The 25,892-nt window shown below is 41.2% G+C and overlaps 1 protein-coding gene and 1 long non-coding RNA gene across 2 annotated transcripts in view; one reads left to right on the top strand and one right to left on the bottom strand.

Moving 5' to 3' along the window:
* Positions 1-19,173, top strand: part of Metap1 (methionyl aminopeptidase 1) — a 35,180-nt gene extending 16,007 nt beyond the window's left edge. Inside the window, 7 exon segments of the mRNA XM_059266335.1 lie at positions 514-605; positions 2,055-2,138; positions 4,716-4,854; positions 7,793-7,924; positions 11,961-12,104; positions 16,834-16,899; positions 18,802-19,173. Coding sequence (XP_059122318.1) covers positions 514-605; positions 2,055-2,138; positions 4,716-4,854; positions 7,793-7,924; positions 11,961-12,104; positions 16,834-16,899; positions 18,802-18,965 — 821 coding nt within the window. The 3' untranslated portion in view covers positions 18,966-19,173.
* On the bottom strand, positions 13,500-25,110 carry LOC131913606 (uncharacterized). Its single transcript, XR_009379932.1, has 4 exons — positions 24,127-25,110; positions 16,053-16,143; positions 13,748-13,853; positions 13,500-13,619 (listed from the first exon to the last, which is right to left on the bottom strand). It is a non-coding gene; the product is annotated as an uncharacterized LOC131913606 (long non-coding RNA).
* Between the last annotated feature and the right edge of the window lie 782 nt (positions 25,111-25,892).

Genomic DNA, 25,892 nt, shown 5'->3' with positions numbered 1-25,892 from the left:
TCTTGGAACTTCAATTCCAGGGGACCAGATGACCTCTTCTGGCCTCAAGGCCACAAGGTGTGCAGACAGAATACCTGTACACAAAACTCTAAAACAAACCAACCAACCCAAGCAAAGGTCGTAAACTGTAGTTTGAGTAAGAACAGTAAGGTAGTTGATGATTAGTTGCTGGTGTGGAGATGCTTCGGGACATGGCCATGAAGAGTTTGTACGCTGTGCTGTACTTGTTAAGTGCATCAGTTAGTGCGCTGTGAGTACACTGCCTGGCATGCAGCGAGAACTGTGAGCAGTGACTGCTTCCTACTAAGTTTTTAGAAAGTTTTTCTTCCAGTTTCTTTTATTTCCTTTTTGTGTTGAAAATATTAAAGCAATAACCTAATTTGGACCTCTCAATGTGAAATAGTATCGTATGGTACATAAGGAGAATCTCCTGTTACCGAGTCTTCAGGGTATAGTGTGCTGACTTCTGTCTTTCTCTTTGTTGTGGTTTTACTCACTCATTTTCCATTCCAGGAATGTCTGAATCTGAACAGGCTCTTAAAGGTACTTCTCAAATTAAATTACTCTCAACTGAAGATATAGAAGGGATGCGACTTGTGTGTAGGGTAAGTTATTTTTTCTCACTGGTAGAATAGGGTTAATAATACAGATAGGAAGTCAGTGATTTGTGGTTTATAAAGCTGTAAGAATGTTACTTTGTAAACTGCCACTAGCCACCCCTTTCCTGTACCTATTTTCAAAATATTTTTTATATTTAAATAATCTATTTTAGAATAAAACTAAGAGTGATTCATCTGTAGTCACCATTTTCTTTCATCAACTTTGTATTGTTTATTTGCATAAACATATTTACTGAATGGCAAAGACTGAAAGATGAGCATGACTTTGCACAAGAGCTTACAGTATCCTCCTCCTTTTTTTTTTTTTTTTTGAGAGAGGGTCTCTGTAGCCCTGGCTGTCCTGGAATTCACTGTGTAGTTCAGATTGGCCTTGCACTCACAGAGATCCACCTGTGTGCTGGGATTAAAGGCTTGGCCACCACACTCAGCTTTATTTTTGTTTTTTGTTTGTTTGTTTTTGCAGGATTATTTTTAAAGAGTAAAATCGTCCCTGTTGTGTGTCCTCCGCCCCCCCCCCCCCCCCCCCAGGGTTTCTCTGTGTAGCTTTGCGCCTTCCTGGAACTCACTCTGTAGCCCAGGCTGGCCTCGAACTCACAGAGATCCGCCTGCCTCTGCCTCCCGAGTGCTGGGATTAAAGGCGTGCGCCACCACAGCCCCTCAAAGAGTGAAGTTTTTATGGTACTTAGTCATTCTAAGTTTACAAATGTTATAGCACAGGACTAAGTTTAAGGCTCATACAGAATTAGACTAAAGTCTTGTGAGAATCCTATGTTTGGAGTATGGATGGGATTAATTAGATGAAATCACATATTTAAATTTTTCTAAAGAAAAATAATTGTGTTCATTTAGATGTTCATTTAAGGCTTTTGTGCAGCATTTTAAAAGTGATTTGATGCTATTTTTTTATTATCTGGAGAATTTTGTGTTATGTCTTTTACTTACTATGATTTTTTAAAGGAAATTCATTCATCTTTTCTTATATTTCCTTTCATGCTCTATTTTAGAAATGTAACATTGTCAGTTGATTGTTTATCTATCTTAGGATATAAATCTTCATTAAGTTTACTTATTAGTGTCAGATGGTGGTGGTGCGCACCCTTAATCCCAGCACTCACAGGCAAAGGTAGGCAGATCTCAAGTTCAAGACCAGCCTGGTCCATAAAGTGAGTTCCAGGACTGCCTAGGCTGTTACACAGAGAAACCTTGTGTAGAAAAACCAAAACCAAAACAAAAAAAAAAAAGTTAGTAGTAAATCTCTTTATCCCAACTTTTATATAAATTTATTTTTACATACTTTTATATGTTTCTGATATTTAAATATTGCATACAAAAAATGGTATCAAATGATATTATTTGGCTGATTTTTCATAAAATCAAAAATAGTGCAGAGTGTAGGTTCTGTTTTATTACTTCTTGAATATGCTTATTTTTCAGCTTGCTCGAGAAGTCTTGGATATTGCTGCTGGGATGATTAAAGCAGGTGTAACTACTGAAGAAATTGATCATGCTGTACACTTAGTAAGAGCTTTACTTTTCTTATTTCAGAAGTTTCAATTATTAAAATTTTTAACTTCATTTTTATAATGTCCAAAATAACTTTCTTGAGCGAATTTGAAGACTTATTTCTGCATTGTTTGGAATATGGGAAGCATTCTGTAGCTGTTACACTGGTAAGTATATTCTACCCACAGGTCTTGGGCATCCAGGCATTCGGCTAGCAACAACCGGAAATGTTTGGGAAAAAATAACTTTTGTGCAGACATGTTTGTGCTCCTTTGTTCCCTGCTACTGTTATCTACATAGGGAGGAGTATTCACAGTGTAATAGGGTCACGGAGTGGTTTAAAGTATAGGGGAGACGTGGATAGCATGTGTGCAGACACTGCACTGCACAAAAGACTTGAGTTTCTGCAGATCCCGGTAGCCAGCAGGGGTTGAGATAAGAGTCCTGCACAGATGCTTAGGCGTGACTGTATCTGTGATGCTGAAATCCAAGGGCACTTGAGACATGTTATTCTGAAACCTCAGCCTTTTATCAGCTTTTATAGAATTGATTAACCAGTACTTCCAATAAAACATACCACTGCATATGCCAGGTGTTCTGAAATACAAAACAAATCACAGAAACTAGACTAGAAATCAATTTTCCTTTTATACACACAGCAAAAAGGCAATAAACAGATCAGATAGGAAGATGCTGCCTTAGTCAGTGTTGCTCTGAAGAGATGCCATGATCACAGTAGCTCTTACAAAGAAAGCATTTCATCTGGCCTTGTTTACAGTCCATTGCCATCATGGCAGGGAGCATGGCAGCATGCAGGAGGTGGGAGTGGGAGGGAGATAGAGGGAGAGGTGAGGAGAGAGGGGAGAGGAGAGAGAGCTCACCTCTAGTGACACACTTTCTCTAACAAGACCACACCTTCTAATCCTCCTAATCCAGTTTCCTCCTACCAGAGTTCCACTCTGTTCTTATTGAAACCACATATCTTAAAAAATCTTCATTAACAAGGCAATAAACAGATCAGATAAAATATGACATGGTGATACTTTTTTTTTAAAATAAAGATTGCTTGTTAGAGTGTATTAGATGTAGACTGGTTATACTTCATATGTCTAAGTTGTTCACAGAAAAGTGTTAAGTAGTTCAAACACATGTACAGTAGATTCTACAGATTTCTGTATCCATCACTCATGAGGTGAGGATGGAACCAACACTCTGTGCTGTTACAGTGATGATGGTGTTGTAAATGGTGACAGCCTTCCTGAAAGAATTGGACTATGTGTCTGGAGTTTATAAAAATGTTTAAAAAAACATTGTTGGAGGTTATTTGACAGTTTGGAATTTATTGTTTGGTTTGTCTGGGGTGGTGTGTGTGTTTGTGTGTGTGTAGGTCAGAAAAACTTGTGAAAGTCAACTCTTGCCTATCTAATGGGTCACAAGGATGAAACTCAGGTTGTCAGGCAGGTGAATCCCAGATCTACCTACCAGCCTTGTGAGTTTTTTTTTTATTTAGACTTACATGAATTTTGATCTGGGGTATTGTATATATTAGTGTATCATGGGTAGGCAATTTGAGTACGTCCTCTGGGCAGGTGCTCTTTACAGTAAGGACCTTCCTATGTACTCATTTGCAGTCACCAGCATCCTCGGGAAGTAGGTAAGGAGGTGGTGCTACGGTTGCTCGCATTTTGTAGGAACTGAGGAGAAAGGTGTTAGCGTACCAAAGTCATGTGGAATGATAACTAACTGCAGAGGTACACCCACATAGGGGAAGCACCGGAAGATGTAGCCGTTTGCTGTGGAGAGTATTCTCTACCTTAGGGAACTTCAGTTTCTTACACAGTTCTAGAAGTTGTGGAATCTCATTAAATTATGGACTATTTCACAAACAGTACCTTGGGCAGCCATTAGAGATTTACTAGACTGGAACCACTCGGCAATGTGGAACCTACAGCACTCTGTGACTACCATGGTGTAAGATTCACACAGTTATTTTCTAACTCCACAGAATATCAAAAGTGATTTACCGATTCTTAATTATACATGTATTCATTTCCTTGTTATAGGGATGGAATTGGCCTTAATATAAGAGGGTATTATTGAAAGTGCTTATTAATATGCACTCTTTTTACTGAAGATATGTTTCACAAGTAGTAGTTAAGTCAGAGTAGAATCTTGATATGATGACACTTATTTGTATTACGTGAATTTGATTCTCCTTTACCTGAAGACCAGTAAACTGGTTTGCATGCAGTATATTTAATTAGCATATAGCATACTAGATACTGGACAAGATAACATCTACTGGCCTGGCATGGTGTCATTATATGTCTGTAGTACCAGTGTCTTGGCCTATGAGTTCTAAGAAAAGCCTGGGTGGCAATAACATGGTATTTGTGTGTGTGTGTGTGTGTGTGTGTGTGTGTGTGTGTGTGTGTATGTATGTATAACTCCATCACTATTTTCAAGTAAAATATCAGTTCTTAATAGTAGCATCTGTCATAAAAGTTTTTCAGATTTGATGATCTAATTGTGTACACATTTTTTCCTTTTATACATTCCAAATGATTTTCTCTGTATTTTAATTTACTGTAGGCATGCATTGCAAGAAATTGCTATCCTTCTCCTTTGAATTATTATAATTTCCCAAAGTCTTGTTGTACCTCAGTGAATGAAGTCATCTGCCATGGGATTCCAGACAGACGGCCTTTGCAAGAAGGTGATATTGTTAATGGTAAGAAGTAATGTGTGACATATGTCACTGTGAGTAAAGAAACAAGTTTTGGGTGTCTGTTAGGTGGTTTCTGTTTTCTTGATTTTTCCCTATTTAAAACTCAGTATCACTCAAAATTGAAGGAACACCACTTTATGTGTTTATTTGTTTGTTTGTTTTGAGACAGGGTCTCTTTACAGAGCCTCATCTGTCCTGGAACTCACTATGTAGACCAGCCTGGCTTTGAACTCACAAAATTCTACCTGTCTCTGCCTCCCAGTGCTGGTGGATTTCCTACCGCCACACTTGGCAGGAAACCCATTTAATGATTGTGTGTGTGTGTGTTGCTTTCAGCATACATTTAGTATGATGTGTTTTCTACAACCTGTATTTCTTCACAGCCTGTTTCGCATGTGATTGGTAAGTAGGCAAAAGATGTCAATGCAGAAGTAATATTGGGCCTATTATATAATTTTTCTTTTACCAAAATTTACTAATGGTTATGAAGAGATCAGGGTAGGTTTTCAGGGAAACCCTTAGTTGTAATTTATAAAGACCTTAAGAAAAGAGAAAACTCCTGCAGAAGTGCCTTTTTAAAATAGAGTGGCTTTGGACTCTTGTACTCTAATGTTATTGAGCTACAATAGCATTTCCCTTTGGGATTGGAAGTATCAGTGAAGATAGCTCCCTAGAGAAAAGAATCAGCAGTCTTATCCAGCTGTGAGCCCCGTGAGCTACAGTAACAGCTGGCTTGGCAAGAGATGACCCTGGTGCAATAATAACCTGGATGTTGTGAGGATAACCAGCCACTTTCTGATTTAAGAAACTCATGCCTGATACTGTTAACTGGGCCCAAAAGCCCTGATTGGCTAAGTCCATAGGCTTCAGGGGAGAGTGTGATACTACCATTCTGCTAAAGGACACGGTATTAAACAGTACCCTAGGTTCTTATCTTTATACCCACAGATTAGTACAGCTCTCAACTCTCATCAGAAAACCTTCTTTTTGTAGTACATGGAGATTCATATGGAGACTCATAACTCTCCAGCATGCAGAGAAATAGATGAGATTGAAGTACTTAGCTCTAAGTGGAACATCTGTATCACACCCCCACCCCCTCACCCCACACCCTGCCAAGGCTCAGGGACCAGTTTAGAAGAGGGGGCAGAAAGATCCTGAAGAGTCAGGCTGTAGACATCGGTAGTGAAGCAGCATTTGATGGACATGACAGCTGCATACATGAATTCATAGTACCTGTGACTGAACACACAAGACTTTATGAGGTCATGCCACCCAAGATTCTAGCATTGGGTGGAGTGGGGGGGGCTCGTGAAGTCCTACCCTTAGCTGAGGAGCAACAGTGGCTTCTGAGGGAGGGAGAGTCAGGGATGCTACCCATGCTCCAGGAGGTGGTCCTACACCCACGTATATAGAGGTAGCATTAAGGGGATTCGGTGTGTTTAAAACCAACAGATAAAATTGGGAATGAAGAGTGGAAGGAATGGGGGTGGATTTGATCACAACACATTATATTCATATGCTAAGTTCTAAATTAAAAATGGTAGGCCTTTCTAGATGTAGTCGTGTGTGTGTGTGTGTGTGTGTGTGTGTGTGTGTGTGTGTGTGTGTGTGTGTGTGATGTGTATATGTTTCAACTTACATGTTAAAACTATATAATGTAAAGCTTGTGCTTACGTGAGTGTGTTCTTGTGTGTGTGTGCTCCTGTGCATACTTGTATGGATGCCAGAGTTTAACTTTGGGTGTTTTCCTCTGTTGCTCTCCACTTTGTTTTTGAGGGCACTCTCACTAAACCTGGAGCTTACACTTTAACCAGACTAGCTGGCCAGTGCACCCCTGCGATCCTCCTGTGTCTGCTCTCTCAAGGCTGGGGTCACAGGCCTGTTTCCCACATTGGACTTTATTTACGTGGATGCTGGGGATAGAAACTCAAGTCCTCATTCGTGCTCAGAAAACACTTTAACCATCAAGCCATCTCTCCAGGCCCCTACGGGGCAGTTTTATTACTAATGAAATTAGTTTTTCTAGTATCCAAAGAAGCAAAAATCCAAATTAGAGACTACAGATAGAAGAGATTAAATATAGTACTGCCTTTATTGTAGTTGTTACTGACTTGCTTAAGATTGTTTATGAACATTTCATAAGTTCTGAGTTCAGCCCTGATTTTCATGTAATATTTAATTATTGTTATTTGCAACAGGGCCTCACTATGTAGCTATTGCTGGCCTTGAACTCAAAGAGCTCTTCCTGACTCTGCCTCCCCAATGTGAGATTAAAGGCATGCACCACCACACCTGGCTAAACCTTGTTCTTTTTGTTAAGTGCACAGCCTATGGCATTTTTCAGGAATGAATTGTCTACTCTGCAGTGTTGCTGGTGCCCAGGTCTGTAGCGTAAAGATACTCATTCAGCGTATTCTCCAGATAGTCATGTAGTTTATTGTAGTGACACAGTAGTAATCTTTAAGTCCGGGATGAAGACGGATGAATACTTAGAGATGGATGAAAGACCAGTGGAATTTTTCAAAAAACCTAGAACTAGATAAGCTTTGCTCTTGTGTCCCAGGAAGAGCAAGCTAAAGACAGTGGAGATGTTTCATGTTTAACTTCAGAACTTAGTGAAGTTGGCAGTTCAGTGTTGCTGACCCGGTTATTTGTCTTACACAGCTATCTTCCCTGTCATAGTTCCTCTGTCACAAAGATCTCATCCCTAGCATAAAAGCCTGCGTCTGTCTTGTGCTGCACGGCCATATTGCTGTTTCTTCAGTGAGGTCAGCTGAATTGATTGCCCTGAGGGTTTTCTCTAAGGCAGCACTGCACTCACTGGTCAATTAGCGGATACAGACAGTATCGTTTTCATTTGGTTACATGAAGCTCTTATGCTTGACTTTAAAATGTAAACAAATGTGGGCTTTATATCTGCCTTTTTGTTTTCTTCTAGTGGACATCACTCTTTATCGAAATGGTTATCACGGGGATCTAAATGAGACCTTTTTTGTTGGAGATGTGGATGAAGGAGCACGGAAACTTGTTCAGACTACATATGAATGCCTGATGCAAGCCATCGATGCAGGTCAGCCTCAGCTGGTGCACCCACCCGCACCATGTACCACCAGTGTTCAGTGCGCTTATGTCTGTCTGTCTGTCTGTCTGCCTCCCTCTGCCTCCCTCTCTCTCTCTCTCTCTCTCTCTCTCTCTCTCTCTGCTTTCGAGACAGGGCTTTACTGTGTAACAGCCTTAGCTGTGCTGAATAGCTCTAGACCAGGCTGGCCTTGAACTCAGAGATCTGCCCGCCTCTCCCTCCTGAGTGCCGGGATTAAAGGCGTGCGCCACCACTGCCCAGTCCTGCATTTTTATTTTTATTTGGCTTTTTGGTTGTTTTCCCTTGCACTGTGTTCTCCTAGGAAGTTAAAACAAGGATAGGGATTTGGGGGGACGAGGTTGAAGCCTCCTTTATGATTGCCCCCCCCCCTTTGCTTCTCCCAGTATTCTTGGTATTTGGAGTCTTTCTCTTTCCGCCACGTGTTTAGGCATATACAGGTAGTGTATGTATGTGCTTAATTAGGTTAGAATCATAGAAACATTCTAATTTGCTATTTTTTCAACTAATATCTATTTTTTGGTTTTTTGAGACAGGGATTCGCTGTAGCTTTGGAGCCTTTTGTGGAAATGCTCTGTAGACCAGGCTGGCCTTGAACTCATAGAGATCTGACTGCCTCTGCCTCCCAAGTGCTAGGGTTAAAGGCATACGTGCGCCACCACCGCCCAACTTCAACTAATATCTTAAAGATTCTTCCAAATTAGTTTTGTACCTGCATATATAGATGTACCTCCTTTAGAATAATTTTGAAAATTACATTTATGTATGTGTGCACATAGGCACATAAACCACTGTGTGCTTGTGGGGGTCAGAGGACAACTTTCGGTTGTTGGTTTGTTATTGTCGTGGATTCTGGGAGTGGAACTCAGGTCATGGGGCTTGTCAGCAAGTGCTCTTCTGCAGTGGAGAGTAAATGCCAGGTCTGTGCATGCTAGGCAAGCCCTTAACCACTGAGTTGGGTCACCAGCCCTTGGTTCATTATTGGTATCATTTTTCTTATCTCATCCTTCTAGTTTCTTAATATTAGGGTTTCATAGCTGTTATCCTGGACATTGTGGTTTCCTCTATTACAGTATTGCATATAAGTGCATTTCTCTAGGATTTTTTTCAGGCTGTCTTTGTTCATACAAAGACATGCCTTTTTATCTTGTTTATGGGAATGGCAGGACAGGAAGGGCTTGTGTTTGAGACTACTAATAAAAGGATAGGTTGGGAGCAATTTTCCAGAAAGTTCCATAGCATTTGAATTTTTACATCCATTGTGTTATCCTTCTCACTACACAGATTCCCACCAAAACCCTGACTTGTCATCAGCGGAGTACTAAACAGAGAGAATTTTCTTTTTATTTTGGTTTGGCTTTTTGAGACAGGGTTTCTCTGTGTAGCCCTGGCTGTCCTGGAACTTGCTTTGTAGACCAGGCTGGCCTCAAACTCATAGAGATCTACCTGTCTCTGCCTTGCGAGCGCTAGGATTAAAGATGTATGCCACCACTGCCAGGCCAGAGTGGAATTCTTAAAGAATGCATAGTTAAGTCTAACAACATTGATCTATTTTTACTGTTTCAGTGTACTGTTTGAGATACAAGAAAAAGCTTTTACTGATTTACATAAAGGTTGCATGGGTTAAAATGAAAATGATAAGTTATTAGTGTGGGAAGTTCCCCTCACATTAAGTTTAGTTACTGTGAAATAAAAATACTTCAAAATTTAGGTGGTATTGCAGTAAGATAAGAACTTTGGTGTTCTCATTTGCGAGAGCTCCAATTTTCAATTATTTTTAAGGTTTTTACCCAAATAATTTGTGTAGTGTTTCTGTGCTTGCCTCTGTGACATGACTGATATGACCAGACATATGGAGTGCTGTGCAGTGATACATGGCTAGACCTTGGCAGGAAGTGGCCAGAGACTGACCAGTGTAGCGGTAGTCAGGAAGAACAGAGGTGTTGACTCTGGAGGTGGTTACACCACCTGTGAAAACGTCATGTTACTGCTTGCCCTGGTGGCACAAGCTGGAATGCTGTAGAGAAGATAAGCAAGATCTTAGCACACAAATGGAGGAAATGTTCCCATATTTTAAAGAAAAATCCAGCAATGTTTGCAACAGTTAAAAACCAACCTCCCTCCCCAGTGTAGAGCATAGAAAGCTTGAAAGATTATTAAAATTTCTAGAGTAGAAATCTTGGGTGTATCTATTAATGGCACTTTGAGTCTAGTAATACTTTAAGATGTTTAACTGTATTTCTGGTGCCTATCTACTGGATAACATACCAACCCTCTTCCCTATGTGACCAAAAATGACTCCAGATAAGACCCTTGGGATCAAGGTTGTCCCCAGTTGGATATTTGGGGAAGAATCCATCTTGATTCCCCTGCCATTATTGTTGAATGAGGATTTCTTCCATGATGTATTGTACACTGTGGCTTGAAATATTGTTGTCTGCCTGCCATGTCCCCAAGACTGATAAGCTCTTGATGGGACTGAAAAAAGATGACTGGGAAAGTTACTGTGGTGGTTTCTCAAAACTCAGATGTTGATTAAAATGTCCCTCTGGCTGGCTTGTTATCCTTTAGGGGAAGTTTCACTGAAACCTCTGGATGAGGTAGCTTAGTGAGCTGAAGAAGAGACTGGGGACATCTGAGAACCCACAGACACATGCTGGGCTCTCCGAGAGTCCGGAGGGTTCTGGGGTCTGAGTACCGCACAACTCTAATAGCAGTGACAGTAAGTCCTTGATTGCATGGGGCCAGTGCTGAAACTCAGATACAAAGCAGACTAGTAAGAGTAGCATGCGGAGCACCTTTCGAGACCCTGGGCTTTCTGCAGAGGCAGCTGTGCAGTCTGAGAACCAGTATGGGAATGAGGAATCCAGGTAAATGATTGGACTGAAACCTGGGAAAGTTACTATCTGGACATTTCTTTTTCTCCTGTTGTATCTCACTCTCTCTCTCTAAGTGCTTTGCAGTTGTTTGGTATTTATTGTGTGCACATGTATATGCTAGGCTCAGTACTCTCCTACCATGTGGTTCCTGGGGATCAAACTCAGTTTCAGGATTAGTGGCAAACACTTTCACTGGCTGAATCGTCGCACTACTTCACTTTCTCATGTCTTCTGCTCTGAAATGAAGTGGGACAAAACATTTGTCCCTTAGTGTGGTGGCTGTCAACCTGACTACATCTGGAGTTAGCTAAAACCCAAATGGCTGAGCACACCGGTGAGGGATTTTTTTCTTAAATCAATCCTTTGAAGTGGGAAGACCCACATCTAATCTAGATCTTTGAGGTGGGAAGATCCATCTTTAATCTGGGCCACACTTCTGTTGGCAGCCAGTGTAAACATGGAAGAGAAGCTTGCTCTCTGCCTACTTACTTGTTCTCGCTCTCCCTGGCAAGTCCACTCCTTCGCTGGCATTAGAGCCTCCTACTTTGGGATTCTGGTGTATACTGAAGATCAGCTCAGACATCCAACCTCATGGACTGAACAACTAGTGGGTTCTTGGACATTTTGTTGGTAGACAGCCATTGTTGGACTAGCTGGATATAACTTGTTAACTGTTTTAATAAGTCCCTCTCATATATATATATAATATATATATATATATCAATATATATTATTTAATATAATACATATTAATTTTTCATATTTCAAAAAATGCATTTTCTTTCATTCTATAAGTTCTGTTTCTCTAGAGAACCCTGATACCCTTAGGGAAAGAGGATGAAAAAATGTTTTCCTTTCTCTTGTTTAGTGATTGTTCTTAGAAGAAACAGAAGGTGATTTTTTTGACCCCTGGGTATTCTGCATGGTCTTCTCCCTGTTTTTGTGTTAAGGGAGGTGCTCCTGTTTTGGAGTTAGCTCTGTCCTTTCCTGGCTCTCTGCATTTTCCTGTGCCTTCATTTTCTCCCATGTGTGCTCAAGTATCAAGGCATGTGAGTACAAAGTGCTTGCTACATGGAAACTAACTGCTCACCTAAGTGCTACTCTTTCTCATGGGTTTTCCTCTCTTTCAGTGAAGCCTGGTGTTCGATACAGAGAACTGGGAAACATCATTCAGAGACACGCCCAAGCAAATGGATTTTCAGTTGTTCGGAGCTATTGTGGGCATGGAATCCACAAACTTTTCCATACAGCCCCCAATGTACCACATTATGCCAGTGAGTACTGTCCATATACTTGGTTATTTCTACTTATGAACAAATACTCAAGTGTAAGTTAGGGCCTCCTGATTTATATTCACTGAAGTGATGTATTAGCTATGAGTAGCCTTTCCCTCTCAGTTTTACCTGTTCAAACATAAGTCAAGTTAAAGTCTGTCTCACATGGTAGTCTGTAGGAGGCATGTGGACTAAGGCATTGTGTTTCAGAGATCTTTTCTCTAGAAGACTATTAGCAGGAGTGCATCTGTTATTTAGTGTTAGAAGTGAAAGCTGTCTGTGAAAGTGAGCAACAGAAGGAGTCTAATGCACATGACTGTATGCACTTAGACACATTTCTTCCTCTCTTTCTGAACTTTCATGTAAACACTTAGTAATGTCTTTGTGTTGATTTTTCTCACCCTACAGTAGTAGGGAATGATGATATTCAAGAGTTGTTAGGATTGAGTTGATACCTGGAAACACTTATTCTGCCTGACATTCATTCATAAAAAGTGACCTGATGTTTTAGAATGATAGTGATGGTTAGATGCAGAATTTCATTTGATTGTCACATCTCTAAATCATTTCTCATCTTTGTTTATTATTATTCCAGTATTGGATTGAACCTAGGACCTTGTGCCTGCTAGGCAAGTGCTACCACTGAGCTACATCCTCAGCCTCTTCCAGCCCTACTTTTAAAAGCAGATTATGTGCTCACATGGACCGTTGGTTTACTCAGAATTACAGTTTAGTGAACAATGCCAGAGCTGACCTTTGGATTCTGCTGACTCTGGATTCAGTCTTTACCTGTATCTAGTACTCTTACAGTAAGGACTGAAGCATTTGGTCACTGGGTCCTGGAGATTAACTAAAGCATGCCAGAGATTTCTGTCTAGTGGATGAGATGGGAAAGCATTGCAGGTGGAGGAGACCTGAATAGATGTTCCAAGTTGAGACCCAGGCTAAGCTTGGCTAGAGGTTTCTTTTGAGGGCTGGGAACAGCTGTCTGAGGAAGAGAAGATGGCAGATTCTGACTGCTCGTGTTAGGATCTTTAGAAGTAGATAGGACGTAGCAGTTGAAATGGTGAACACACAGCCACTGTGACTGCTCACATGGCTCTGAGGAGGAAAGGAAAAGAGAAACAAGGGTAGCGGGGGACTGGTTGGGGAGAAGGAAGAGGGTGGAATGGGAGGAGATGGGAGAGGGTAGTGGGGCTGGATGTGGTCACTGCATTGTATACAAGTGTGATGCTGCCACAGAGTCAAAAAGGAAACAAATGGACACAGACACGTGCATAAACGAGTGCCATAGAGCTGGTAGTTGGGGAGACGAAATGGACAGTAGTGTCTCGGTCACACTATGCTGAAAGCTGTTCAGGATAACTGGTCTCATGGGCAGTTATCATGGGTGCTGTGGGCCGCTGTGTCCAAGTGCGTGCCTGGGAAGAGGAAGTAAATGAGCTGGAGTGGTGCTGTGGTACAGCATGCAGGGTATCGGTGAGCACTCACTTGCAGACCACATCGTTCTGTGAGCTGTGATGTTAGGAGAAAGGAAGAGAAAGAAAGAAGACAAGACACTAGCATTAGGAAACATGTAGCAACTCTGTTGGTGTATGTTAAACCCTGACGTAACCGAGTGTCCATCCATTCACAAAACTCACATGCTGCTGTCATCACCAGGGCCAGGTGTGTGAGAGACTGCAGAGAGGGAGTGAGTTCTTTCCAGGTGCAGAGGCAACAAGCTGGTACAAGTCTAGACTGGGGAGGCTGAAGACAGTGGTATTTGTGGGAGGAGAGGTGTGTGAGTCATTAGTGGTGATATACCAGAGACCCTAAGTTTCATATTAAAGCATTTACTTAAATATAAAAAAGAAAACATGGCCAGGTGGTGGTGGCGCACGCCTTTAATCCCACCACTGGGGAGGCAGAGCCAGGCGGATCTCTGTGAGTTCGAGGCCAGCCTAGTCTACAAAGCGAGATCCAGGAAAGGCGCAAAGCTACACAGAAAAACCCTGCCTCCAAATAAATAAATAAATAAATAAATAAATAAATAACAACAAACAAACAAACAAATGAGAGAGAGAGATCCAGGAAAGGCGCAAAGCTACACAGAGAAACCCTGCCTCCAAATAAATAAATAAATAAATAAATAAATAAATAAATAAATAAATAATAAACAAACAAATAAATAAATAAAAAGAAAACATGGCTGGAGACATGTTTCAATGATTAAGAGCACTGGCTACTTTTTCAGAGGACCCAGATTGGATTCCTAGCACCTACATGGCAGTTGATTAACTCCATAATTCCAGGTTCAGGGAATTTGATGCCCTCTTCTGGCCTCTGCAATCACCCAGTACACCAAGCACACAGAGTAGGCACAGATTCTTATTTTGTTTTATTTTATTTTTTGGAGACAGGGTCTCACTGTGTATCACTGGCTGTTCTAGAACTCACTCTGTAGACCAGGCTGCCTTCAGGGATCTGCCTGCCACTGGCTCCCAAGTGCTGGGACTAAAGATATGTGCCTCTACACCTGGCTCAAGTTTCTAAAATTTAAAAGTAGGGCATCTAACTCCTCAGATAACCTGTTTGTTGATTTTTGTTGTTGTTGTTTTGTTGTTGTTTATTTTTTGAGACAGGGTTTCTCTGTGTAGTTTTGTTGCCTGTCCTGGATCTCACTCTGTAGACCAGGCTGGCCTCGAACTTTCAGAGATCTGCCTGGTTCTGCCTCCCAAGTGCTGGGGTTAAAGGTGTGCGCCACCACCACCTGGCAACCTGTGTTTGTTGAGTTGAGTGAGTTGTTAGAGAAACGAAAACCTTCTGTAACATGAATAGTAGAAGTTACAGTTCTTTAAGTGAACAATGGATGAGAGGCAGAAACAGGACTGGAAGGTAGATTTTCTGTTAGCTCCATCTAGAGGTGATCTGAGCTGCAGAGTGTTTTAACACTTCTAGTAGTTGTATTAAAAAGTGGGATTAATCAGTGGGATTTAATTCTTTACCCTTTGAATCCATTATACTTTATATCTCCCAACATTTAATTAGTATAAAAGTTACTGAGATACATAATACCTACTGTTTTAGTTTTTAATATTTGCGGTCTTTTTGTTTTTGTTTTATATTAAAAACCCATCTATTGCTGTGGCAGCATCAGACAGCACAGCTCTAGATCCCTGTATCCCTTTTATTCTCTGTGACACCACACAAGAATTTTTAGCATTTTCTCTTACTGACTCCCTGTAAATCAGGCCATTTCAAGAGAAAGTTCATGAAATTAGAAATGAAAAACCTAATTCTTATAGTTCTTAGTTGATTTATTCTTCCAAGGGTTCACATGAGTTTAAAAACAGGATTTGCAGTTAATGCACTTTGGGAAGCCTAGTGGGGAGCAGTATGGCTGGCTGTATACCAGGAGGGGGCTGGAATGGAAGTGTGTAGATGAGGCTCCATCACACCTTGTCCACCCAGCTGGAGTAGATACAACAGCCATCCTGCTGAGATGGATGTGTAGCTGGAGGGTTTCTCTCCAGGTCCCGCCCAGCCCCCGCAGTCCTGCAGCCCACTTATAAAATGATCACTCAGAAGCTTATATTACTTATAAACTGTATGGCTGTGGCAAGCTTCTTGCTATCTAGTTCTTATATCTTAAATTAACCCATTTCTATTAATCTATAAGTTGCCACGTGGCTTGTGGCTTACTGGTATCTTAACATCTGCTTCTCATGGCAGTGGCTGGCAGTATTATAAGTCTCTGTGTGTTTACTTGACTGCAGGACTGCAGGGTGAGAGAGATTTGTCTTGACCGTGGGCCAGGAAAACTTCAGCTACATGGATGCCTTTGACAGGAAGAGAACCTTGGAGCGGCTGATGTATTTGCCCTCTGGTGGCCAGCCTGAGTAAATGCCGTGTTCATTTAGCTGATAAATTTATCACCTTTTATGCTTTAAATTTTAAAATTTAAACCTGTGCTCCATATTAGACAGGATCTTCTGAAAAGACTGTTCCTTGGAGACGAAGCAGTACTGGGTATCCTTAATCATGTCTCATGGTGGTCCTGAAAAATATTATTTGTGAACTTGACCAAAGGCCAAATATTTAGAGTGTGAAATGCAATTTGTTTTTAGATAGAAAGAAATGTCTCCTCATCACTTAAACAAATTGTCTACTATGCACAGTTTTATTTCCATTTGAGAGTGAGGTAAAAGATTCCTTACAAACCTTTCTGAAAGTTGTGTATTTGTTTCTATAGTGTGTGTTCCATTATATATAAACATACTCCCCTTCCTCAAAGAAGTGAGAGGCTTCTGATATGTGACACAAATGTCACTCAAACTTCCGAAAGTGGATGGGTGATGGGTAATGGCATTCTGTTTGACAACCAATAAACACATCCCTCCACACACTTGCGGAGTTCTGGGAATTACAGTATGTTCCATCACACCCAGCAGTGATTGCCTTTTCTAGTCTGTATTAACATAAAGACTGCTTTTCCTTAATGGTGATTGTATCTGGAGCCTAGCCTGTGGACACTTCTGTATTTTATCTTAGATAGCATAAGTCTGGAATAAAATCTTCCTGCAGACAGGTGGTTACTGGTGATGGCCTCAGTGCTGAATGACAGCTGTGAGGAGTTGGGAGAGTAATGAAGAGGAACTGCAGGAAATGCCAGTCCCATGTTCCTGCAAGCTGTTCAGTTCAATGCTGTTGAGTTTTGGTATCTTTTGAGACTTTCTTTTAATTTCAGAAAATAAGGCAGTTGGAGTGATGAAGTCGGGCCATGTGTTTACAATTGAGCCAATGATTTGTGAAGGTGAGTGTGAGTGTTCCTATACTCTTATTTGTAACTTTTTTTTTCTTTTAAATTTTTATATCTTTCATTTTTGCAAGTGCACACATAGTATGTAGAGGGCAGTGAGTGGGGATTGGTTCTCTACCATGTGTGGCCTGGGAACCAAATTTAGGTTGTCCGGCTGGTGGCAAGCACCCTTTTCTGCTGATGCACCAGACCTTTTAACATTTGTTGAATTTTTATTTATTTTTGTTACCCATCAATCAGTAGCTGGTTCTGCTTGCTTTCTTTTGCTTTGTTCTCCGTTGCATCTTGATTGGTAGTGTGTAGAGAATTGACCATCTAAGGATTTCTAAGAAGATACTGTCTACATCATAATTCTTCTGCTGTCAGTAAATGTAAAGTACCTGCCTGTGGTCCCTATTCATCACGATCTTAATCAAAGGATGAGTTGTTATACAAGTTAATTCCAGCTAATGAAGAAGGCATCAGAAGAGTAACTTGCCCAGGACACATAGCTGCTTATATGGCAAAATTTGCCAGACTGATGAGCCATCTAGTCCTTCAGTCAACATTCACACCTTGTGGTTTCGTGCAGCAGCACAGGGAAGCACCTCACAGACGCTGGTCTCTGGTGGCCGTTTTCTGTGATCCTCTGCTACAGGATGGGCTCTTGTTAGGAGCATTTCTCAGATTATCGCTGGGAAGTACTTCTGCCAGCTCACTGGGTTTAAGCAGTGCAGCACGTCAGTGCTGTTGGCCAGTTTCCAGATCCTCCAGGTGTGAATACTCGGTGTACCTCAGTGACCAGAGGTCGACCTCTCACGTTCTGTTTCCCTGGGGCCGTCCACTTTGTTTTTGAAGTAAGTCTCCCATTGGGACATGGGCTTGCCAATTAGCTTAGGCTGGCCGCCAGTGAGCCTCAGGGGAGCTGTCTGTGTCTAACTCTCTAGAGCCTAGCGTTCTGCACAGGTGCTGGGTATCAAACCCAGGGCCTCATGCTTTTAAGGCAAGTGCTTTGTCAACTGGGCCATCTCCTCAGCCCTCTATTTTCCTTAGCCCTCAAAAAACCTACTTCTCAGGCTGGATGATGGTGGCACAGGCCTTTAATCCCAGCACTCTGGAGGCAGAGGCAGGCGGTTCTGTGAGTTCCAGGCCAACCTGGTCTACAGAGCGAGATCCAGGGCAACCAGGGCTACACAGAGAAACCCTGTCTTGAAAAGCCAGAAAAACAAAACAAAATAAAACCCCACAAAATCCTATTTCTTTTACTCCTCTTTCTCTGGTTATAAGGATTTCATATCATAATCTGTCACCAGCCATTTACAGTTACATCAGGAGTGACATGCTGTAACAGTGCAGGAACTCATGTTCACTTTGTGCACTGGGGTAGTTCAGTCCATTAATCTGGAAAGTTGACAGTGCAAGTTTCTGCTCAGTTTTTTGGGGGTGGGGAGTAGTTTCCATGTGTTTGCTGAAAGGAAGTCTGATGCCTTTATTTTGGAAATGCCACCTTGATTTGATAATGAGGAATAGAGAAATTGTCAAATTGCTACACAATATGAGGAAAACTAGACATCGTTACTTCATTAGTGCTGCAGATGGGAATGAAAGTGGAAAGGCTTTACCTAAAACGAAGCATTAAGAGGGGTCTTGATAGTGCCTATTTCCTCTTTTTTTGATTTTTTTTTTTTTTTTTTTGAGACAAGGTTTTTCTGTGTAACATACCTGGCTGTTCTGGAACTCACGCTGTAGACTAGGCTGTCCTTGAACTCACAGAGACCCACCTGCCTCTGCCTCCCGAGTGCTGGCATTAAAGGCGTGTGCCATGGCTGGGCTGTTTCCTTACTTGATACATACTTACCTAGAGACTGTTTAGAAATGTGAATGACGAATTTAAGTAACTGTTTTTGCTTGTTTAAGGTGGATGGCAGGATGAAACCTGGCCGGATGGTTGGACTGCAGTGACAAGGGACGGAAAGCGATCCGCTCAGTTTGAGCACACTCTGCTGGTCACGGACGCTGGCTGTGAAATTCTCACCCGAAGACTTGATAGCTCTCGACCTCATTTCATGTCCCAGTTTTAATTTCTCTCAAGATGCCTAAATGTCTGAACACCATCTTGTACTGTGCATTTTACTGAAAGTACAGAAATGAAGAGCTTTTAAAAAATCACTCATTTTGTTTTGACTGTGGATAAGAAAGGACTACGGCATTTGGTGTGTGTCCTCAAAAGCTTTCTTTGGGGTCTGAAAAAGCTGAGAAGAATAAAGGAAACATTGTTTACTTCCTTCAGTCCTTGGCCTCACCCCCTCAGTTCTCTGTACTGTGTTTTCTTCTTTGTTCATTGAGCATTTTGACCCTAAGTCTGCTTCTCATTGCTTTGTCACTGCCACAGACCAGACGCCAAGGGCCAGCTTTTGTCCAGGAGAATGGTGAAGATGAGAAATCTTGAAACTCTAGCAACACGTTGCTCCAGATTTTTTATTATATATTGATATATATGGAAATATATATGCATACATTTTAAATTCCATATACGTAATTACTGAACACTCTATGACCTTTGGTTGGGTTGATTCTGCTTTGACAGGATATCTGCGATCATAAATGGATCCTTAATTTGTTAGTGATGGATTCCTGTTGGGAATTGGCCTCCTCACACCCTCATGCTAATTATTTACCCTTGTCTGTGTGCAGGGAAGACTCCTGCAGTGTGCACTGTCAGTGAATGAGAGGTGGTCAGACTTTGTAAGGTCTTTGTAAGGTACGGTAGAAATCGCTGTGCTGCAGGTGGTGGCTGGCTGCTGCAGTCACTTCACAGTCCTCTGCTATTTCAGACCTCTATCTAGCCAGAGGTGTGAGGTCAGAAACCTTTCTTCAGAACCTTCTGTTGTAAGGTATACCTCTGAAGAACTCAGAAGAGTGGCAGTTGTCCTGTGGCAGATGATGGGAGAAAGAATTCCAAATGTCTCCAGGCCTGCGCAGAGTCACGGGTGGCTGTGAGAGTTTACTGTTTAGTAAGCAGCAGTGAGAACTAAGTGCTCAGTGGGGATGCTGCTCTCTTGTATTGCAAATGTACCTCCCCTGTGTAGTTGAGAGCCTCATCAGAAATGACCCTGGTCCCCAGAATCTGTGCTCTTCGGTTGTCCAGATACAGGTGTATGCAGTGGAGACACACCAGATCATAAAGTTGTCATGAGAGTATCCTTGATTACTGGGTATCTCATGACTTTATGGTATATGATTTGATACCAGTGACACATACTTTAAGACATCATCTTTTCCAGAGTGCCTCAGACCTTATTGCTTTAAGAGAATGATGTTTTCATGACTTTAATGATTTAGTAAAGTGATTGAATCTGGTGTAGACTTCTGGGTGTGTGTGTGTGTGTGTGTGTGTTTAAAGTTTTTATTAAACTGTAATATTTGTGAATGGAATGCCTTGTAATATGAATGTTAATATAATATGTAAAGGGAGATTAAAAGTTTGAATGATTATCCCACTTACTGTAGTTGCATTTGTTGGGATTTCAGAGGGAATTGATGGGAATGAGGCTAATTCATAATCTAAACTGAACTCATGACCATTGGAGCACACACCTTTTCAGGTATAATATTGTTCCATAATTGCATGTTGTTTAATCCAGCAGCATGCCAGCACCGTTTGAGGTGTAGCTATATTGTTAGAGCTTTTAAGGCCAAGAGTATGGCATATTTAGAGGAACAGTTTGTATTCTTATAGAGTTGGTAAAGTGGGGATAGTGTTCAATCTATACAAGTAGAAAATAAAGCTTCAGAACAAAATCTTGGGATAGTTTTGTGAAAAGATCAGACATGCTGGTAGGAATGCTTTCCTTGGTTTGATTTAAAACAAAACAATGTTGACTCTAGTCTAGTTATATATCTCCAATTAAAAATAATTGATTTAGTTTACAAAGTATCCACTTTCATCATTGTACAACCACTAGTTAATTTTGGTCAGTACTGGGATTGAACTGGTGGCCTTGTATATAGTAGGCAAGTGCTCTGCTGCAACTCTGCAACTCTGCTGCAACATCCACAGGTTAACTTGTAAGATGGTCATTCTTTTTTATCCTGTCTTGCACTTCCATAGTTATAATCCAAAAAAGAAAACATGTCTGCCCTTGGTACTAGTGCTTTTTTTGTTGCTAACAACACTCAACAAAAGCAACCTAGGGGAAGATTTATTTGGGCTTATAGGTTAAAGGGACATGGTGTATCTTGGAAGAATGGTGTTTTCCTGTGTCCTGTAGCCATCCAGTCCCAAATAAACACTCAGAGGCTTATATTAATTATAAACCGTTTGGTCTATGGCCCAGGCTTATTACCAACTAGCTAACTCATTTTAACTTAACTCATTTTTATTATCTGTGTATCGCCACGTGTCTCATGGCTTTACTTGAGTTCCATTACATCTTGCTTCTCAGGTGGCGGCTTGCAGCATCTCTGACTACGCCTTTCTTTTCCCTGTATCTCTCTTGGATTTCCCGCCTGGCTGTCTCCTGTCTTGCCATAGGTCAAAGCAGCTTCTTTATTAACCAATGGTAGCAGCATATATTCACAGCATACAGGAAGACCATCTCACAGCAGAATGGCGTCCTGGTAGAGCATCAAGCTTGTGTCCTCAGGAAGCAGATGAGATTATGCTGGTGCTTGGCTTGCTTCTTCCTTTTCCTCTTTGTGTTTATTCCAGTACCTTAGCCCATATGATGTTGCCGTTTACATTCAGCATGGGTCTTCTCAGTTAAAACTCTATGGAAGCACTCCAGACACTCCCGTGTGTCTTCTAGGTGACTCCAAATCCAGTTATTAATGAAAATAAATGATCACATTCCTTTGTTTTGTACTTTTTGTGGATAAGCAGTTTAGAACTCCTTCACCGGCATGTATGCTGCTTGTCTCCCATGTGTTTTAAATTATAGACAAGAAGGCTGGGGATTTGCTATTGTTCTTCTTACTGCCTTCTAAATCACTTCTGGTTTGGTTGAAATGGACAACAAAATGCTCTACAAAAGTAGATACACACCTATGGTGTATGTAAATGAGCTCTATCTTTAAAATGTTTATTCTTGGACTAGAGAGATGGCTTAGTAGTTAAAGTGTACTGGCTTGATGCACAGTTGTGAGCACCAGAGTTGTGATCCCAGCATGCATGTCAAAGCCAGGTGTGTCCCCACACGTCTGTAATCCCAGTAGTAAGGGAGATTGCTGGGGTTTGCTGACTGCCAGCATACCCGAAAACCAGGGGCTCCAGGCTCTGTGAGATGCTGCCTCAAAGGAACAAAGCAGAGTGGTAGAGAGGGATTCCTATTTTCTTTAGTCTCAGTGTAGGTGTGTACTTCTACACACACATCTTACAGAAAATAAAATCTGTTTTGAAAATTTTATAGGAAAGTTCAAAGTATAGTGGAGTGAAATATTCGTTACCTATATCCAGCTGTAGAAATTTTGCCACTTTTGCTTCATATATCTGTCTACTTTATATACTTGGTCCTGGGATTGAACCCAGGGCTTTGTATACTTGGCCTGTTACTACTTCAACCCCTATTTCTTTAAGGATGTTTGTTCCAGGAGTATAGATATAGAGTGCTTAACTAGCACACGAGGCTTTGCAGTTTAATTCTCAGTAAGTACCCACACCCCAGGAAAGGATTCTACATGATCATAATGTAATTGTTATACCAACGAAGTTTTAACGTTGTTGCATAATAAATTATATACAGACTCAGTTTCCCCCAAAGTTCTTCTGTGCACCCCACCCTGTTATGGAGCAGTGCTTGTCTTCGTTCTAGAATAACTCCCCTGCCCTTTTAGGGTTTTAGGAAATTAACACTAGAAAAATTGTGTCAGTTGCATATAAAAGTCTAATTCTCATGAGGATATGCTGAGGAGAAATATTTTGACAGACTTCATAGACATCACATTGCATTCATTATGGCCCATGAGTTGTCATAATATTCCAATGTGCTTGATCACTTCGTGTCTGTTCCCATCCTTGTGAATTTTTTAAACAAGTAGATTGGGAGCTACTTGAGGCAATATGGATATCATGTTCACACACTGATTTTAGCATTCATTGATATTCTTTCCTAAATCCACCATTTCCTTGTATTTGCCCTGCAAGTTCGATTTCCCAAATCTAGTATTCTATTTATACTGACATATTACAAAGAAGCACTTCTCAAATGTATCATCCCTCTACATTTATTAGTTGTAAGTCCACTGCTCTTCCTTTAGCAAGCCCCTCAACTCCAACTTGAATATCACTATCAGCTCATAGATTCTTTTGTTGAAAGGGTCAGGGCAGGTTGGAGACAGGCTTTATGTAACCTTGGCTGTCCTGGAACTTGCTCTGACTCAGAGATCGGCCTTCCTCTGCTGGGATTAAAGGCACATGCCTCCACTGCCAGGCTAGATTCTTACTTAAATTTTTTATTGAGAATTTGATACAATGTAGCCGGGTGGTGGTGGCGTACACCTTTAATCCCAGCACTCGGGAAGCAGAGGCAGGCGGATCTCTGAGTTCGAGGCCAGCCTGGGCTACCAAGTGAGTTCCAGGAAAGGCGCAAAGCTACACAGAGAAACCCTGTCTCGAAAAACAAAAAAAAAACAAAAAAAACAAAAAAAAAAAAAAAAAAAAAAGAATTTGATACAATGTATTTTGGATCATATCCCCCCTCACCTCCTCCCAAATCCACCTTCATTTTCCTACCCACCCAACTTTGTGTTTTCTTCCACTTTAAACTCATTGAGTCCAATTTGTGTTGCCCAACTACTCAGAGTGGAGGCCTGCCCTAGAATGTGACCTCAGGGGTTGCTCCCTAAGAGCTCCTCAGTTAGTGATGGCATTTTGTGCTCTCTCCTGTCTTCATGCTGGGACTCTTGACTTGATCACATGCAGTTCTTGTGTGCGTTGTCACAAACTACGAGTTCCTATGTGCAGCTTCTAGGTTGTATCTGGAAAAGTTTGCTTGAAATCACCTACCACCCATGGCTCTTAACAGTCTTTCTACCCCCTCTTCCACAAAGATCTGAGCCTTGGAGAGGGGTGTGATAAACACATCTCATTTAGGGTTGAGCAATCCAGTTATTCTCTGCATGTTGACCAGTTGAGGATCTGGTAATTGCCATCTACTGAAACTTCTGTGAAGAGGGTTGAGAAATCCCTCTGTACAGCTTAAAAAAAAAAAAAAAAAGATGGGTTAACAAATTCCCCACCAGTACCTGCTGGTGCAGATTTCTCCCAGGGTCCAGAGTAGACACTACTAGTGGCGAAGAAATTAATCTGAGGGATATCAAAATAATCTAAGCATACCGAGCTCTATAGCCCATTCACTTTATTCTTCTAAGTCAATTCTATCTACACAGCTTCTTTTATGTTTTCATACTTAGCTCCTCTCTGTCCCTTCTGTTGTTTTCTCACTGTTCTATCTTAGTTCTTTCCATCTTTGTTCTCCCCCAAGTCTCTAAAGTTTCCAGTTTATATACACATAACAATCAGCAATTCTCTGGCTATGTGGCTTTCTGGTAGGGCAGGGGAAGTTTACTCAGTTGCTAGGCAACCTGCATCACAATGTGTAGTATTTGGTTAGTAAAAGCACTTTCGCTCTGAGTTAATTGCTAAGAGGGAATCTTTAGAACTTGGTATAGCACCTGGGCTGAGATAAAAGAGGGAGGGCAAAAGCTTAATTCACACAAGAAATGAAGCTTGGCACCTATCATCCGCCTGGCCTTGTCCATTGTCTCCTTGGGTCAGTGGGAATATTTACCTTATCCCAGTAACTAGCAGATGGCCCAAACACCATCCCAGAATTGTAAGCAGTAAATCTCTTAAATTAGGGTCTTGTGTTAAGAAACCAGGGTGAAGGTAAGGAGTTAAGGATTTAATTGTTAGTGGTTATTTTCTCTTATCTGTAGGTGAGATGAGCTAATGCTTATCTATCTGGAGTCTGTCCTTGGATGTAGGAGAAGTATCTCAGATAAAATACTTTTGTCTGGAGAATAGCCCTGTCCAAATGTTTGCTAATAAACACCGCTGGGGAATGTTATTCAAAATACCCCAATAGTATATGGGAAGTTGTGCTCAGTAAATGATCATTCACACTGTTGGAAGTTCTTGGGAAAATAATCAAATGGGAAAGCTACAATAGCACACAAGAAATTCACTGCAGGACAGTGAATTAAAAAGACAGTAAATAAAAAAAAAAATAAAAAAAACAGTATCACTGATACTCCTTGAGTTCTGGCTTCCCTCTGGAAAAGTTCTTGATTCTTCCAGCTTTGCCAATATCAGCTGAATTCCTACTTCATATTTCTGCGGCTTGCAGCAACGGGTAAAGCTTTTACTTGGTAAACTTACTTTTTTCTTGAGTAATGAGGTTCTATTGTTCACCTTCCTCACCCAACTCTCAATAACAAACAAGCCAAAGATGCCATTTTCAGAGAAGCAATGACCAAGACACTAGGGATCTGATTTGAACTGTGTGGCTAGAGGGACAAATTATACCTTTGTGCACTGACATCAGGGCTTAGCAACATCTTATACGACAATGTGACTGTGAAATAAATTTGCATCAGTAGCTAGGTAGGTCACCAGTTAATTCAGGCTCTGTTTAAACTTAAATCAGTATATGAGCCCTGAGTGAGAAGATAAGTCATGCTCCTGCACACTGTTCTGCAGTGATCACAGCATGGCCTCATTTTGGGCTGTTTGGGAGCAGTTGAGTATACATTTAAGTGGGAGGTAATCCTGGGGTGTTTTCTGCATGCCCTTTATTTGTAATATTTACCTCACACATGGAACTGTCAGGGTCCAGTTGACAGAGTATACTGCACTGTTTATTCTCAAAATTCTACCAAAAGACGCCCTATGGAGTGGGCAGAGCTGAGTTCACGTGGCCACTTGGTTGCTGTCAAGACAGTATTATGTATTTATTATCAAAATATTTGCCTTAATAAAACTTATCAAAAGTTTATTGAATGCTTTGTAG

The sequence above is a fragment of the Peromyscus eremicus genome, chromosome 6 (genome assembly GCF_949786415.1).
Source record: "Peromyscus eremicus chromosome 6, PerEre_H2_v1, whole genome shotgun sequence".
Classification (NCBI taxonomy): domain Eukaryota; kingdom Metazoa; phylum Chordata; class Mammalia; order Rodentia; family Cricetidae; genus Peromyscus; species Peromyscus eremicus.
The sequence above is the reverse complement of the archived record's forward strand: the minus strand, read 5'-3'. Positions and strand labels throughout refer to the sequence as shown.